This window comes from Nomascus leucogenys, chromosome 1a (assembly GCF_006542625.1).
Source record: "Nomascus leucogenys isolate Asia chromosome 1a, Asia_NLE_v1, whole genome shotgun sequence".
NCBI lineage: Eukaryota > Metazoa > Chordata > Mammalia > Primates > Hylobatidae > Nomascus > Nomascus leucogenys.
Genome location: NC_044381.1, coordinates 79,602,081 through 79,620,784, shown reverse-complemented (window position 1 = coordinate 79,620,784; position 18,704 = coordinate 79,602,081). Strand labels below are relative to the sequence as shown.

The 18,704-nt window shown below is 36.4% G+C and overlaps 1 protein-coding gene across 1 annotated transcript in view; it reads left to right on the top strand.

Moving 5' to 3' along the window:
• Positions 1 to 9,409, top strand: part of KCNH5 (potassium voltage-gated channel subfamily H member 5) — a 351,733-nt gene extending 342,324 nt beyond the window's left edge. The window contains exon 11 of the mRNA XM_030811835.1: positions 427 to 9,409. Coding sequence (XP_030667695.1) covers positions 427 to 1,374 — 948 coding nt within the window. The 3' untranslated portion in view covers positions 1,375 to 9,409. The remainder of the gene's footprint in view (positions 1 to 426) is intronic.
• Positions 9,410 to 18,704: the final 9,295 nt, after the last annotated feature.

Below are 18,704 nucleotides of genomic sequence, written 5' to 3'. Positions count from 1 at the left end.
TTACAGAGAAATTTAAGGGATAAATATGTATCTCCTTATATCTGTATATACATATATTCATATACAAATATGTATGTATGTATGTATTTGTGTATTTTCTACTAAACGGTAATATAATGGGAATATAAACTAGAAGCAAAGTACCTCTATTCGGTTGTCTCTTGAGTAATTCTCCCTCTGATATGTAGGGGACTAGAACTAAGTAAATAAGTAGCCAACATTTCTATGTTGGGTTTAAGACATATTGCATCCATAAATTTCATAACTGCAATTCCATAAATGGTATTTGAATTTTTTTCTTGAGAAATAATCATCAAATATTCAAGGGTTTTCTTTGTAACACAAAGCACATACAGCATAGTATCACACAACTGTTAATCCATCTGCTTTTATAATCAGGCTGTGACTATCTCTCCCGTTCCACAGATCATCTTTCGTAAGATCAGCGATGTGAAGAAAGAGGAGGAGGAGCGCCTCCGGCAGAAGAATGAGGTGACCCTCAGCATTCCCGTGGACCACCCAGTCAGAAAGCTGTTCCAGAAGTTCAAGCAGCAGAAGGAGCTGCGGAATCAGGGCTCAACACAGGGTGACCCTGAGAGGAACCAACTCCAGGTAGAGAGCCGCTCCTTACAGAATGGAGCCTCCATCACCGGCACCAGTGTGGTGACTGTGTCACAGATTACTCCCATTCAGACGTCTCTGGCCTATGTGAAAACCAGCGAATCCCTTAAGCAGAACAACCGTGATGCCATGGAACTCAAGCCCAATGGCGGTGCTGACCAAAAATGTCTCAAAGTCAACAGCCCAATAAGAATGAAGAATGGAAATGGAAAAGGGTGGCTGCGACTCAAGAATAATATGGGAGCCCATGAGGAGAAAAAGGAAGACTGGAATAATGTCACTAAAGCTGAGTCAATGGGGCTATTGTCTGAGGACCCCAAGAGTAGTGATTCAGAGAACAGTGTGACCAAAAACCCACTAAGGAAAACAGATTCTTGTGACAGTGGAATTACAAAAAGTGACCTTCGTTTGGATAAGGCTGGGGAGGCCCGAAGTCCGCTAGAGCACAGTCCCATCCAGGCTGATGCCAAGCACCCCTTTTATCCCATCCCCGAGCAGGCCTTACAGACCACACTGCAGGAAGTCAAACACGAACTCAAAGAGGACATCCAGCTGCTCAGCTGCAGAATGACTGCCCTAGAAAAGCAGGTGGCAGAAATTTTAAAAATACTGTCAGAAAAAAGCGTACCCCAGGCCTCGTCTCCCAAATCCCAAATGCCACTCCAAGTACCCCCCCAGATACCATGTCAGGATATTTTTAGTGTTTCAAGGCCTGAATCACCTGAATCTGACAAAGATGAAATCCACTTTTAATATATATACATATATATTTGTTAATATATTAAAACAGTATATACATACGTTTGTATATACAGTATATACATAGATATATTTTCACTTGCTTTCAAGATGATGACCACACATGGATTTTGATATGTAAATATTGCATGTCCAGCTGGATTCTGGCCTGCCAAAGAAGATGATGATTAAAAACATAGATATTGCTTGTATATTATGCAGTTGACTGCATGCACACTTTACATTTATTTATAATCTCTATTCTATAATGAAAGAGTATGATTTTTGTTACCCAAGGCAATGTAATATTTGAAGAATCAGGGTCCAACCTGCCAATGTTGCCACGATAAATTTGATCTCAGGCTGAGTATGTATATCGAGCTATCATTTTCTCACTGTTCTGTTAAGTTAAAATTATAGATTAATGCCAAGGAAGAGTTCAGTCTTTTAAACTATTAGTACCATGTTATGATCTCTTTCCATAGGATATTTTTCTGTAACTTAGAGTTAGGTTCTTTTCCCCTACAGGCAGTGTTTGCTCCATTCAAATGACTGTTTTGTTGCCTAAGTCAGATAACAGTGTGGGATATTGAAAACTTATTGCTATGGGTTTTGTGCATGAATCACATTTTTGATCAACTATACCTCTCGTTTTTTAACATTATACTTAGATAGTAATCATTAGCTCTTATGTAAGGAAATCCCTACTCCCTCCTTCTTGGAGAACAGCTGCCATCCTGTAAGCTGACATTATCAACACCATAAATACTAAACTATTAATATAGTGTATGTTATTATAGAAACACTGCACCACAGGGTATAAGGGCCCTTTGACAATTCATGTAAGAGATGCTGAATTTCCAAAGCTGATGAATGCTCTAAACTTGTATTTCCAAAACATGTTCAAGAGTGACATTGAAAGGCTTCTTAGCAAAGAAACATACAAAAAAAAAAGCATTTAAGTAATCATATCAAAATGCTAACTATTATGATATAAAATAAAAAAGAATGTAAACAGATAGATAAATTTTTGTGGCATGTCTGTAACTTAGAATGAAACACTGGTACGGATTGTTGAAACATGAATCCTAGTGTTTGTAGTGATAACACATGGAATGTGGTAAAACAAACAAACAAACAAACAAACCAAGAAGTAGACATTAAGTTGCTCAACTCAGATAACTGCTTTTCTATCATTTTATTGTGGTTAGAAGTTTTTAAAGCTTTTTGCACACAGTTCTACTGCTGGACTTCTGCTGAGTTGATTCAATAAACTATTGTGGCTCAGGCAGATCCATTTATGAAAGGGGGATACACTAAAGACTGAATTTTAGTCTTTTGAATTCAAATCCTCTTTGTAGAAAGTGCCTATTATCAAGTTTTTAAAAAAAGTCACAAAGAGTTGTCCTGTATATAGCTAGTCCCTTAAATGATATGGATTGAGAATAAAATACACATTCACTTCTAAGAACCCAGGAGAACTTATTTCTTTTGACTAAACTATATTTTAGCAAGTTGTTCAGGGAAGCATGCTTTTCAGTCACTGCATGCACAGCATTTAATATGGGGAGCAGGGGAGTTAGTGTTTGCATGAAGTTGAAAATATGTGCGAGTAATTTATATATTACTGGACCATCTGTACATATATGTTAACAATATGCAAAAGATGATGGCAAAATCGAAGGAGATATTTTGGTCTATTATACCCATTTGTATGAGCTTTTCTATCTCCCAGTATTCTCAACCAAAGCCACTAGAACTGAAAGACACGTTATCACATTCAGACTTGAGAAGTGCAAAACAGTGATTTATAAAAACAGTTGCTATTTTAGAATTTCTATTGAACTTCACATGCCCACAAGATGTGCCTCTTTAATCTAGGAGTCTCAAAACGTATGTTATGAGCCATGGGCTCCATTTTCCTTTCTTTGTGCGTGCAACTTCCATTAACCATAATGGAAGTTTTCAGGGGAGCACGTCTCCATGTAATGCTACAATATCTACCTACCACAAACACAAGAAAATGAAATAATTATGGAGTAAGGAATCAGCCTTGAAACTTGGATTTTGTTGCTTTCATGGTGAGGATGATATCTTTTTCTTGACCTCTGACATTTATTGAATTTCAGGGTATTTTTCTATTTGTTTAAGTCAAGTTTGGCGTAAGCTTTTAAAGGTGAATGTGTGGTTAAAATAAGAATCTGATTACAGAAGTTGTTAGTTTAACTTTAGCCAGTGCTTCAAAACTAACTACTGGTGTAAAGCTATAAAAGAATGACTGTGAACAACATGATGATTTGAAGTTCTAATTCATGCCTTTGCATATTAGTGGTGCAAATATTTACTGTGTTCCGACATTGATGTAGAGTTTCACCTAATCGACCTACAATGTTATTGTTCATATATGTGAGAAACATAATGGTTTTGAATTACTCTAGATTGTCAAGAAGGAGGGAAAGTATCAATTGTTTATTTATGGTGCAGTTATCATAGTGTCTTTTCAGCCATCTCTGTTCTCTGTGTGCATGATATGAAGAGGTGCTGAATGCACCCTGCTGTTTTCAGCAAGAATGCGTGTTTTCAGCAAACATTGTATATAGAGTAGTCTTTTAGGTTCCCAGATTCCACAAACCTTAGCAGTTGAATTTACTCAGATTTGAATGAAGGGTGAACACTTGCTTTAATACATGCAATAATGATACAATCATGTTCTATGTTGCCTCAACTAGCACATAGACAGTAGATGCTCTTTTGGGGACCAGATAACTGCATGTTTTATTCCTACACTGTATAGATGCTCTTGGCGCATCCAGAATAAAAATTTTGATATTATATTTCTAAATAATATATTAATAGGAGTAAATGGATATGTATTAGAAATCCAAACATTTTCCAAAGCAATTTACGCACCTTCAATATTTTTCTATGATGTTATTAATAGGTAAGATCAGATGCTGTATCCTCGACAGGTGGTTGTAACATAATAGCAAAAGTCAAATTAGAATGGAAATGTGAGTGATGTATCATAATGGCAGGTTTTATCAGTCTGTATCAGGATATTGTTGCACTAAATGTGATCTAGCAGATGGAAGAGATTATGATAAAAAGCAAACAGGCACACAAAAGCCAGATGACAATACCAAAGCTGTATGAATGGTACTGAAAATGGTTCAGGCACAGTGGTTGAAGTGAATGACGTGGTTGAATACAGGCCCATGCTTCATTGTTAAAATGGAAAATTTTTATGACACTGGTTGCATCTCACATTAAGTATAGGACTAAAAATGTCCTAAGTATTTTTTACAAACCACTTTATGCATATCAGAGAAAAAATGGAAAATCTGGGGTTTGAAATTGCTCTAGAAGAAATGTGTACTTCTGTTGTACTCAACACTTTAATAGAAAAATTAGTTGTGACCGCTAACTAAAGTACTATTATCAAAATTAACCTTATTGGAGCCCAAATGAAAATCACATTTTCCCTTCTGTTTAAGGAGATTTTGTTCACCCTATGAGATCTGGTCCATTTGATATCTTCTTTTAAATAACTAAAGTCATTTGGAATTTTTTTTAATACTAGCCTTCAGAGCAGTGACTGTTTTGAAGTTTGCAGTGGCAGATATTTGAAATTATTCATCATATTTCTAATGAATTCCACTATCTTGTATAATTTTTATCTTTTAAGCAATTTTCTCTGAGTTTGTTTTCCAAAATTTCATGTAGGTAATGAGAACATTTATCTAGAATGTGCATATCGTACATGGATAACTTTCAAATATGAATATTTTGTAATCATGTGAATGTTGTGCTATAATTTTTTCTATTAGGCATAAAAGTATTTCTCTTCTCGTCTTAATGGAAAGGGGGAAAAGACAAAAACAGTCTTTTGGAAAACACCTTAAGTATTCGTATCTGAGCTTTGTCTTGGATTCTGAATTTAGCTTTACCACAAACTCGAAGTGTAATTATGGGCAAATTAACCTTTTCTAGTGTACCAAATGCTACCATTCCCCAGCCAATAAATAAGAAAACAAAGATAACAGCTGTTGCCTTCTTATATCAACGTGCCATTAGGTTAGTGAAAAAATTATCTTTCTTGCAGGTGAAAATCACATTATGACAAATGATCACTTTTTCATTCTTTCATAGAAGAGCATCCATGATGTACTCTCTATCAAAATATTCTTCTAGAATTTAGAAGAGATTTCAGAGATTGACGGTGATGTGATTTTTATCTAAATATTCTTTTAGGTTTTAGAAGAGATTTAACTTGTCAGAGGTTGATGGAGAGAGGCATAGTTTGCTAAATAATTATTAGTGGCAGGTAAGCATAAAACTTGATATTTATCTTGGAAATTAGAACTACGAATCAAATAAATGTGGAGAGAATGAAGCTCCTTTGACAGAAGAGAGAAAGAAGAGAAAGATACGTAAATTTTATGATTTTTCTTATTTCTACTTAATCATACTGCTTGGCAGAAATTCTCAATTTTGTGAAAAAATTGGTAAGTGGCCACGGTATAGAATAGTTCACCAATATATCTGTGTAACAAAACTGAATGTGTACCCCTTAAATTTATACAAATAAAAACTAGAGTAGTTCATCCTTCAACTTTTTAAATTAAAATAATCATGACCTGTTCAAAATATATGATTCCACGTGGGCAGACGCTCTTATAACAAAATTCTTAACTATGTGCTATGTGTTATAAGTTTTGGTCTGTATTCTGACTTGAGATTTTCTATCACTTCATTTTTAGGATAAGACCCATGTGTTTGCATTCTTTATGAGGGTCAGGGCCACTGAGGATTTGGACTGGGAACTAGGAAGATGATGAAGGTGAGGGTTGAGAGAAGACTGTGTACAATCTATCTGCTTCTTTACTCTTAGGCTTAGAAGTTAAATAAGTTAACTAAGCTTATATTTACCAAGTGCTCACTATGATAAGCATTTTATTTAGGTTATCAAATTTAATTCTTGCAACAACCCCATGAAGGCATAGGTTAAGGAACTTGTCCAGGATAGCATACCTGTTACATGATAAAGTTGAGTTTCTAACACAGGCAGTCAGACCTTAGGGAGAAAACTTTATTTTGTAGAATACTGACATTACAAGAACTATCTGGTTCAACCATCTAGTCTAGGTTTTTCCAGACACATACTTTTAAAGATTTCTTAAAATAATTCTTAAAAATTGCACTCTATAATGTGAATGTAAATATTTGGTTTTTCTTGATAGGTCAGAGTCAATGACAGAGGTTGAAATCATCCTGTCTTAAGCAAAAGGTGCCCTGTCCCAACAGTGAAATTTTCATTTACTTCTCCCAACAGTTGAAAGACATCAGCCAAAGTAAACTGTCAAATGTGGTTATAAATAAGAAGCATGTTTGACATATGGTCACTGGTATCAACATTTTCTTTTCCAGTTGAATCTTAACCTAAAGAGGTAATGCATAATGGTTAAGGGAAGCAAGAGTCATTCAGGATTTTTTTCTATAATTTCTTTTTAATAGTGGGATTTGGATGAGACTCCAGAATTTATTTTTTGACTCATTGGGTTTTAAGTAGATTATTCAGGTATTTTTATTGATTGTGCTGATGTTGGCTTCTTGGCCAAACCACTATTAAATGCATTATCCAAATGAACTATTTCTGTTTAGAATGGCAACTTGTGTCCTTATTTCCAAAATTAATGAGCTCATAGTATGTATATTTACTTCAGAGAGTTTCAATAATCTTCTCTAATGAAAAAATGTTAATTTTCTGAACGTGGTTTATTTGTTCTACCCTTTGAGATTTCTAAAGCAAGTGTCTTGAGATAAGGAGAAAAAAAAACAAGATGTTACAACACTACATGCTGGAATCTTCAGCCCAAACCATCTTGTTTTCACTTGGCTAATAACTGAGCCAGAGGTAATCATAGAAAGGAAGAATCCTACTTTTAAAATAATGACTGTGAAGGACCCCACTGACACCATCCAAAGCTTTTTATAGTCAGCTCACTTCCATCCTGGCTTTTACATTAGCACTGCATGATTATTTAAATGAGGTCATGACTTGTACTACTTGTAAAGGCACTTGGTCAAAGAACAGTAAACCAAAAAGTGCAGCTTATGACCAGGGTTATAACTGAGGAAAAAGGAGGGTGGAGAAGGGATAGCAGTTGCCTCCTTTTAATGAGTTTTCTGTATGCCTTTTAAATAGCTTTTGTTTATTTGTTTTTAAGATGACACATTGTCATTAAGGTTTTAACAAAACCTTTGGAAGCAGTTTGAAAGCTTGTCAAATGTTGGGGCCTTCTTTAGAAATAAGTGCTCTCCCACCAACCAGTGAGCTTAGAACCTCTGGTTCTGGCCTACAAACCCAATCCCCTAAGCACTTGGCTGGTTGGGCTGCATTTTGATGGGGGGAAAACAAAAAGATCTGATCACTCTCTCTCATTCATGCGGAATCACTGACTGTTGAATGACCAAAGCAGTCAAAGCCAAAATATTCACCTTGACGCTTCAATAAACCAGATTGAGTATCCATAATAACTAATTTAAGTAATTTTATCCCCATTCTCTGATAAATCATATTTCATAATATAAAATGTAACCACTTCCCTCTATCCAAAGCTTGGTCAGACTCCATTGAGTTAGAGAAATTGGACTTTGGCAAAAAGCAACATAAAGGTTATTGTTGTTCCTAGAACCATTGTTGTCATGGACCCCTCATTTGCTCCTCAACTTTTTCAGCCAAATTATAGCGGGAAAGATTCCTGATGAGGCCAAGACTGCAAACAGGAAGAATACCTAGCTAGTAAACTATGCAAAATCACAACAAAGATTCATTTTTAATTCCATGTTAAAGTGTTTGATAGTCCTAAGTGTTTAATATTGGTATATTATGTCAACTTACACAAAATCCAAATGCACTTTTCTTTAAAATCAAGATTAGCTTATTTCATTTTCAGAAAAAAACAGTGGTCAGAATTGATTTTTTGACCTCTGCAGGGATGTTTTCACATTGCTATTCTTATGACCCTTTATCAGAGAGGGAATAAGTGTAGTGTTCACTTTCATCTCCTTAGGGTTGACTGCACCAGCATCTTCCATCAAGCAGTCGCCTTCCACCTTAGAACCTGTTCACAGTTAATAAAGCAAGAGGGAATATGCATTTCATATTAGGAACAGATTACTTAAGTGATTGTTTTGAAAGTGGAAACCAGTTTAGAACCATTTTTTTACCCTAAAACATCCATTGTAGTTTGTTGAAAGAGCAATGACTTTTAGAAGTGCTTGGTACTCAACACAACATGTGCAGATTCATGATATATTGAAAATTATAGAGTTCTTTTTAGTCTATGTTCTAGTGACTTTGTTTACACTAGTTGTGGCATTTTGTATACTACAATGTAAATTCTACTATAACACTAATGTTACTATGGGAATTAATTTTGCAACTTCTTAAATGTTTTTGTCACTGCAACCATATTGGTGAGATATTGGGGGTATTAAAAATGCCTCTGCCTTTAAGGGTTAATTCACCAGAAATAATTGATTCATGCATTGACAAAGGAAACAATGCAAAAATTTCATGCGGGATGTTTTTAATACCATTATGCTAAGCAGTACTTGTTGGCTCTTTTCAAAATCTGATTCATGCTAAGCAGATCCTTTTTTCTACTTAAACAAAGATACTGCAATGTATAATATAGAAATTTTGTATGTACTGTTGACCTATCATCTGATTGCTGACAGGATGTGTGAAAATATTTTAACTTTGTGACTTTAGGGTCAATTATGAAATAATTGTGATCAAAATTCAATTGCTTCTGGGAAGTTTGTGGTGATTATCACTTTATTTAATGTTTGTTCTCAAGAAACTGTCATTTTGAAAAGTGAATTGGCAGGTGGAAGCTTTTAGCCCAAAAGAATTCTGGGTTTCAGCACAATAAACTGTATTTCATCAGGGAGGACTAACTTTGCTTTTTTTCACACTTTATTTAAATGTGGATATTTTTTCATGATGCAGAATAAAATGTGCATTTTATGGAATCAATTTGAATTGGGTCTTTGTTGGAAATTGCTATTTTGAATTTAGTTAAATAAGCGAAAAGCTCCCCAATATTAAAACACAAAGCAATAGGTTTAGAGGAAACAGTCTTTTGATATATTAGAATTCCAATGTTATCTTAAACTTTCATAATATTTTTCCTCTGATAAATTGTATCATTATGGTATAAATGATAAAATTAAAGTAGTATTATATCAGAAATTAAAAGTTTAAGCTCCAGGAGTCAATTTGGTTGAATTAGAATATTTCTCTGTACCATGAAAGATAGAGATAATGAGCATATCTGAATAGGAATTTGGAGAAATCCTTATTTTAAAACGAGATTAAAAAATATTTCTCTATCAATATTTCTAAAATTCTATTAATATCATAACATTATGAATTTCTTCCAAGCAATGAAATTTAGAGGCTTAAAGGGCAGAATGTACATGGAATAAAAGTATACTTTTTCTCATTTTCTGAAAAAAATTATAAATGGCTTTGCCAAATTCCTATTGAAAAACAAGAGCTGAATATGTAACACAGGATGTCTGCGACACGAGAACTGCAGATTTTTCTTCTAACTAAAAAACAAGTTTGAGGAACACTTTTTTGGTACATCACTGAAAAATTATTCATACCTATGGCTACGTAAAATTACATTTTGATTACAGAACAACCAAATAAAGCTTCGTCTTTGCTATGGCTATATTAGAATATAAGTAGAGGATTCTAGAGTTAGTTTTCAATTATATAGGAATCAAGGATATGATGATCACAGATAACAAAATGAATTGTCAAAATGAAGTGAAACTTTCTACACAAATGAACAGTAATTAATGCTTTCTCCATTTTTTGTTGATTTTGCTCCTCTTTTTTTTCTTCTTTCCTTACTCACACATCCACATGCACACACAGTCAACAATAAATTGCAATCTTTCCTTCTAAGTTCCATGGTAATAATTAAGAAAGATACCAATTTTTGGCTGGGCACGGTGGCTCACACCCATAATCCCAGCACTTTGGAAGGCCAAGACGGGTGGATCACCTAAGGTCAGGAGTTTGAGACCAGCCTGGCCAACATGGTGAAACCCTCTCTCTACTAAAAATACAAAAATTAGTTGGGGGTGGTGGTGGGTGCCTGTAATCCCAGCTACTAGGGAGGCTGAGGCAGGAGAATCACTTGAACCCAGGAGTTAGAAGGTGCAGTGAGCCAAGATCACGCCATTGCACTCTAGCCTGGGCAACAAACAGAAAACTCCATCTCAAAAAAAAAAAAAGTCAAAATATGATAATACATATTATAGATGTATGAGGAAATACTCAAGTGCCAAATACCATTACAAGCAGAATGAGAAGTTTTTGTCCCATAGGATGTTTTCTTCAAGGAACGTGAAGAAAAATAGAACATGCTTTAACCTTCCAACCTTCAAACTTGTGGTTAGCTCCTTCTATTTCCACCCAGTTAGGAGGCTTTTGCTTCCTGTGAGATTGTTGAAAACACCAAGTTTTCCTATATCAAGTTGGGTACATTCTGTTTAATCTAGGAAAATCAGCGTAACATGCTTTTAATTTGATTAAATAAAGATGTGCCCAAGGCTAGTGATGCAGAGCTGAACTTATATAGCCAGAAGGGGCCTTGGGGATGAATTAGCACCATGCCTACTTTGAGAAATGAAGAAACCAAGAATTGGAAAGGGTAGGCAATTCTCCAAAGTTGTATGTATAGTGACAACTTTGGAAATTGAAGTTGGGAGTTGGGAGGAGCTGGGATTAAAATTCCGTTGTCTTGACTCCAAGTCCAATGTTTCTTACACTATATCACATGCCATCTGGTTTTTCACAGTGCAAAACACACACACACACAAACACACACACTCTTTAGCTAATGCTACTGAAAGTGTTGCTAGTCTCATCTCTGAATATTGCAGAAAGAATAGTTATGTGTTCAACTATGTCATTTACATAAAGGTGTGTGTCCTTTATTCCAGTTTTCTTAAAAAACAACTGATATCTCATAAAAGGTGTACTCTCTCCCTTTGATATTTAAGATTGTAATTTCACATTCTACACTCATGATACTCTCTGTCCACCTGGTTTTAGAATCAGAACTAGACAGGTTATTTGTTGTATCTGGCTAAGGATACACAGTTGGGTCAGAGTTCAAGAAGACTGAATAAAGACTGGCTGGATGCTGACCACCCCAGATCACTCTGTGTGGAGCAGAAACTGGAACTTCTGTGTTCCTGCTTCCTGTGGGTGCATATGGGTGCATCAAACACAGCTTTCCATCTCATCTGATTCTACTGTCCTCTGGCACCCAAGCTTAGCTTAAGTCTTGAAGAGTGTGTGTGTGTGTGTGTGTGTGTGTGGGTGGGTGTGTGTGTTTGAGGATGACATCTTCCTCAGTTCTTAAAATTCTCTAGGACTATTTCCATGAAAAGAAAAAATATGTATCCGTGATCACAGTTTATAAATAACAGTGTTTAATACCATCAGTGGCTGATGGAGAAGTGCTAGCAACTTGTCACCTGTAGTCATTCAACCCATCAACAAACATTCCTCCCATGTATGATACTGCTGTAGGCGCTCCACACTGACCAAATTCAGCTGCAGAGTGGACCTTAGAGGTCCAAAGTGTGGACCCTAGAGTTTTCTTCCACAACTGCGAATATCCTGTTCAAGGACAAACAGCAAGATTCTATTGAAATTCTTCATGTTAATGACCTTTGAACTATGGAATTCACTCACTGGCAGGAGTGTCAGGAAGAATAATACCTGCTTTTAGAGACAGGGGAGAATATCAGCTCTCTCATGCTTTCTTTAAATTTCCATATTCTCCACTCTTAACACCCTTTCCCTAAATTTTTACAACTCAGGTAAGGAGAGCAGGGAGCAGATTTTCAGAGGTCTGGCGCTTTCACTGCTGCATGCATACACTGTCTTTCCTTCCCTGTAGTTTTCCATTCTGCTATACGCAGGGAGAGGAGATGGAACACTCTGCAGGCAACCTTAAGCTGATGGCTCTGTGGCTCCCTGCCTGCCCGAGGAGAAAAGAAAGGATGAAAGCAAGATTTCCAACAATTGCCATTGAACGCCCTGAAAGGAAGAGGCTGAGTGGAAGGAGGGCAGGGAGGGGTTTTGCCTTTCAGGACATCAGCAGCAAATAAGAAATTTCTGTGCTAGTGCAGTTACCAGGAGCCTCTCTTCTCTTCCTTTCCTCTGCTAGTGTTATTCCTTGTATAGCCTATAGTAGATTGGGACCAGATTAAATGAGATAATAGCAGTGAAAATGCTTTGAAAAATATAATGGGCTATACAAAGCTTGAGGTTCTCTCTATTTGTCGTTGATTTTCCCAGTAGTCAAGGGTGGATTCCAGAACTTATTGAGAAAGAGCCATAAATATTAATAACATATAGTCACACACAGCTCCTAGTGAAGTTCCAAGATTTTCTCAATTATACATACAGAAAATTGGACAAGTTCAAAGTTTGTCGAGACACAACAGCTGGAGTCCTTTTACCTTCCTGTCAACAATAAGGGCAAACACAGACACTATAATAGCCTCTCCTCTACTTCCACACTTCAGAAAGTATGTAAAGAACCTATTAACAGGTAGGCTATATGAAAATATAGTCCCAGTTTTACTAATCTGAAATTCTCTAAAATAGTGGTGCTATTCGTCATTTTCACTTTCACACTTAGTTGTCAATATCATGTAAGATCTCTGTTACACATGGTAGGTATTTGATGCTGTTTCAGAGTTCTTCCTGATTTAAGATTCAGCGCTATAAGATCAATTCCTAAAGTTCATACTAAAGATGTAGAGGGGCCACTAGATGTTTAGCTAATTTAGGACTTTGACCCATTTAGATACAGTGAGGTCATACATAATGCTGGAGTTGACAAATTAAAATGTTTTTACCTAACATGACACAGGAACCATGTTTAACACCAATACCTTCATTCAACTTCCCTCCCTTCTACGCTCTGGCAAGATGTCTGTACCTTTTACAGAGCTGCATCTTGTATGTTTTTGTTGTTGTTTTATTGAATTGACTTTGATATAAAACCGAGATTCTTATAATTTTGCATGTTGTATACAGATATTTGGATAAGTAGAAATATCTACTATTTTTCAGTCTCAGACACCTTCACATATAATGCTTCTAACAACCTCATTAGAGAAATAAGCCCATAGGCTCTGGGTGATAAACAACCCACATAGCTAGAAAGTATCAGAAAATGTTTTCAAACTCAGATCTCTGACTTTCAGATCTTATTTGCCTCAAAGTGACTCTCAGACCTGCATTAGGCACTTGGTTTTTACATCAGGACCTATAGAAATAAATGCTAAAATTATTTTTTGGAGGATTTGTAATCTGATTACAGAATTCCAGGGTTTAGCCTTGTGCTGAAGTTCCTAAAATAGGAAAAATCCTAGGGTTCCCCTTCATGTATGTTCTATTTACAGATACGGAGTATTACAATTCATGGCATCCACTTATTTTCTCCTTTGCATGATGACCTATGTGGAAAAGTCCCACAGGAGCATTGATATCTGTGCAGGACACTATGGTCATGTATACATGAGCTACTTAAAGAAAAGGGCTGTGGCCAGGCGCGGTGGCTCACGCCTGTAATCCCAACACTTTGGGAGGCTGAGATGGGCAGATCACCTGAGGTTGGGAGTTCGAGACCAGCCTGGCCAAGATGGCAAAACTCCATCTCTACTAAAAATACAAAAATTAGCCAGGCATGGTGGTGGGTGCCTGTAATCCCAGCTACTCAGGAGGCTGAGGCAGGAGAATCCCTTGAACCTGGGAGGCGGAGGTTGCAGTGAGCCGAGATTGCGCCATTGCACTCCAGCCTGGGCAACAAGAGCGAGACTCCGTCTCAAAAAAAAAAAAAAGGGAAAAGGCTGTGTTCCTTCTTCTTTAATAGCTCCCTACAGTGCTTAGAAGTGTGCACTATACCCAGTATAGCTACTACTATTAAAAGTCTTGAAAGAATGCTTAGAGTAGTTCAAGTCTATTTCTTTAAGATTCACTACTGTTTTAAAAAGCTTCAGTACAGCTAAGTCATGCAGGAGGATATATCTATCACTTGGTATTCTCTTTGCATTCAAAATGAGTGAGCCATCATAAACACTTCCAACTCCCTGACGATGTGTATTATATGGCCTAAAACGCCATGTGATGCCTTGATATCTTTGTGCGTCACTGGGCCCCAAAGACCTAACCATAAGTTCCCCTGTTCTTGCTAGATGTGTCCCCTTGACACCCAGTGAAAAAGGCTTCCACCTGGTTAGTTTCCCTATTAGTCAGACCAGCTGCACTCCACCAGTCTGCAATCTAACAGGCTTTCACTTTCTTGCCATCCAACAAATTTCTTCAAACAATCCAATCACATTCTCCTGTGGGAACCAGGGGTCATCTCACCCCCTTGTTACTACAAAGCGTGCCTCACCATGGCCCCTGATTGTTCGGAGTCCAACCGCAGTGTGGCCCTGCATGGTATGGGATGTTCTTCTCCTCTGGGCTGTGAGTATATGTGACCAACAAATTGCTATTTCATCTGCTCTGGGTTTGGAGTTTGGCCATCTTGTATTATTTAGGGTGGGGGATTCATCTCTCACCGATGGGGTGAACAGGAGGCCACTAGAACAGAATGATAATTCACTTTATTCAGGAGAGTTTTAGTGTCCATGAACTAATACTGCTCAATAAACATTAGCACATTATGGCTGTTCTCACTTTGATGGTTTAATTAAGTGAGGATCTCTGTGTATCATAAGGCTTTGCAGTCAAACGTGGTGATACTCTGTGTATAAATTTTGGATTTTGTCTTTTGCTATGATTGCATAATAAAGGTGATTAGTTTAGCTTAGACCTGCATCAGCCAGGTAGTAAAAATGAATTTCTTTTTAAATCCAGTTTGAATGCTTAGATCAAATGTGTTTTCCTCTTTCACCATGCTTAATGGTGGAGTTTGTTGATGCAATAAAAGTGAAATAATGATACTTTGCTTTTTGCAAATGTCTTCACTTTTCAAGATACTTTGCATTTTCAAGGTATCAATAGATTTACAGTTATCTGGACAGTTCAACAGTGAAGGAAATGATACTTTTTCAAAGTTTCTATACAATCTTTTCACTACTCCAAAGAGTTTGAAATGATCATGTAGCTCAGTAGTTCTCAACTGGGGCCAATGTTGCTCTTAGGGGATAATTGGCAATTTGTGGGAGTGTTTTGGGTTGTCTAATTAGGGCAACAGTGCTTCTGGCATCTAGCTGATAGGGACAAATGATGCTGCTAAACATCCTACAATGAATAGAATAACCCTCATAATGAAGGTATTATCCAGTCCCAAATGCCCAAAGTGCTGAGGTTGAGATTCCCTGATTTAGACCATATGGCATGCTGCTTGCTCTTTTCAAATTACACAAACCATTATGTGAATGATTTGACCCAAAAATCAGCCACAGTCAGAAGTTGGCTTATTCAGAAAGTAACTCCTGAGAACATTCCTAGAAATAGTGCAAAGCACCACAGTAGAGGCTGGGGGTTAGGGCACGGCAGATCCATGTTCATCCTTTCAGTCTGTATATAATCTGTATACCCCACAGTCCCTTTGTGCCTGTCCGAATAGAGCAGAACCATATTCTGCCATGACAAAGCAAAAATTCCCAGTCCAATGCTATAACTTTCAGTTCAGGATAGACTTTACAGAATATTTGTGTCTTTTTCATTTGATATTTAAGTTTTGATATTTAAGTATTCATACACGGATACTAGCTTCTTTCATGTGAAATTTGTAACTTAAAAAATGGATTAGTTTTTATTTTGGAAGAAGAATCTGCTCAGCAATCAAATAACTCTTTTAAGTGTCTGTCAAGTTATAAATGAGCCTACTTTTGATAGTATCCAGTTTATTATAGCTTAAATTGTAGGGGTTGTAATAAATGTTGGTAAAAATGTCTTCTGTGGTCTCGTTAGTGTCATTTTTACATGGAGGCTCCATGGTTTAATTGAGCTGAATTCCTGCCCTGCCTTGCCCTCTTTCCTTTCTTATGTGTACACAGCTCTGACTCACTCATTACACAACCTTTGGAAAGAGAGTATGTGCTTAGAGGCAGAGATATGGGCTTGCCTGTGCAGGTCAGTGCAAAAACTCATTGAGAATCCTGCTTAGGTTTATGTTTCCATTACCACTATTATTGCAGATCTGACTGAATGTGACGGCTTCTACATAATTACACACACATACACCTCATTCATGTAAATGAAATAAGCTTATGAGGCAAGTAATCATCTTAACTTGATAGCCACCACTCTTATTTGTTTGAGAATTAGGTGATATTTCTAGACTGTAGGATTCTTGCGTCCCTTAGTCCTGATAGTGAGCCACACTTTGCTTACAAATGAATTATGTCTGGTATTGGTACATTGACACCAGTGAGATCTATTGGAGAACCTTTCATTGCGAAACTTTATTGCTTCTTAATTAATAACTTTGTTATAGTGCAACTAGCATACATTTATTCACTATAAATATATAATATTCTGGGTTTAGTAAATTCATATAGGTGTGCAACCATCACCATGATCCAGTTCTAGAATGTTTCTGTTACCCCAAGCTGGTCCCTCATGCCCATTGTCAGTCCTCGCTACACTCCCAAGCCTCAGGCAATCCTCTCGTGCTTTCTCTTTCCTTAGATTTGCCTTTAACAGAACTTTCACTTAAATAGAATCATACAATACACAGGCTTTGATGCCGAACTTCTTTCACTTAACTCATATTTTGGAAGTAAATCCATATGGTTGAATGTGTCAGTAGTTCATTTTTATTGCTGAGTATTTCAATACACAGTTATACCCCACTTTGTCTAGTTACCAGTTGATAGACATTTAGATTATTTATAATATTTTTTTGCTTTATAAATAATGCCTTGTGTAGCTGTATGTTTTCATTTGCCATGGGCAGATATGTAGGAGTAAAATTACTGGGACCTTTGGTAGATGTGTGTTTAAGTTTTAAAGAAAATACCAAACTATTTTCTCAAGTGACTGTACTATTTCACATTCCTTCTAACAACACATACGATGGTTCCATTTTCTCCGCATCCTTGCAAACACGTAGTATTATCAGCCTTTCTGATTAGTTACATTTTAGTGGGTCTATAGTGGTATCTCCTGTGGTTTAAATGTGTATTTTCCTGATGATTAATGACCGTAAGCATCTTTATTTGTGCCCTTTCTATATCTTCTTTGGTGAAAGGTGTATTTGAATATATTGTATTGAGACAATGTTTAAATCTCTCGCCTTCTTTTTGCCTCTCGTTGCCACTATTTTTCACTCCCAATAGGTTGACAATTAATTGGTTTCTGAGCTATAAGACTAGGCACTTCTCAGATATTTTAGTGAATTATTGAGAAGGAGGATCAGAGGCATTAGCACTTTTGGGAGGTATTGCTTTAAATTACAAAGCTTCCTTCACTGCTTAATATGTCTGACTATTTCACGGAACCCATTTACACTATTTCTTAATAGGTGCTGCAAAGCAGTCTGGTGCCAAAGATTTCAATCTCAAAAGATTTTATTTATCTCAGTGAGAGATTTGAGATTTTATTAATCTCAAAAGCTGATTTTGTAAAGAATTCAGGAGGAATTTTGCATTCCTATTCTGAACTAAACTTATAGTTGTCTAGTATTCATTCATTCATGCAGGTAATAAATGCTAGATTAAACTATAAAAAACTTTAAAAGTAAAGCACCTTAAACATTATAGTTGCACATCTAGGCAAGATCTATTCCTTGCAATTCAAGCAACTCAATATCTTGGGCTGGTTTACTTTTCAAGCTCTCATTCAGATCCTTTATTTCATGGAAAAGTTATTTAGTCAAGGTTCTATCTGCTAGTTTCTCCAGCAGGCTTTGCTTTTCTTTGGTGCATTGTTTTTTAAGTTAAACTAAAATAAAAAGATTTTTCTGGCTCTGTAAAGCAGGTGATATGGCTATACAATAATATTCTGTTATAAAAAATTATAGTTTGTTTCACAAGCTTAAGAATTATAATAACATGGAATTTAAAAGTCTTTGTTGCTTTGTGTTGTAAACTCATTCTGGAAAAGTTGAGGAAAGTATACTATTATTTTTCTTTTGACTTGTTGGCTAAGGGTCATTTTTCCAGAATGACTTGATGTGAAAGAGCATGAACTATTCTGAGCAAAGCAGAATTGTTCACAGTTGGAGAGATTCAATATCTCTCCAAACCAAGTCTTTTGGCTTACATTTCCCTGCAAT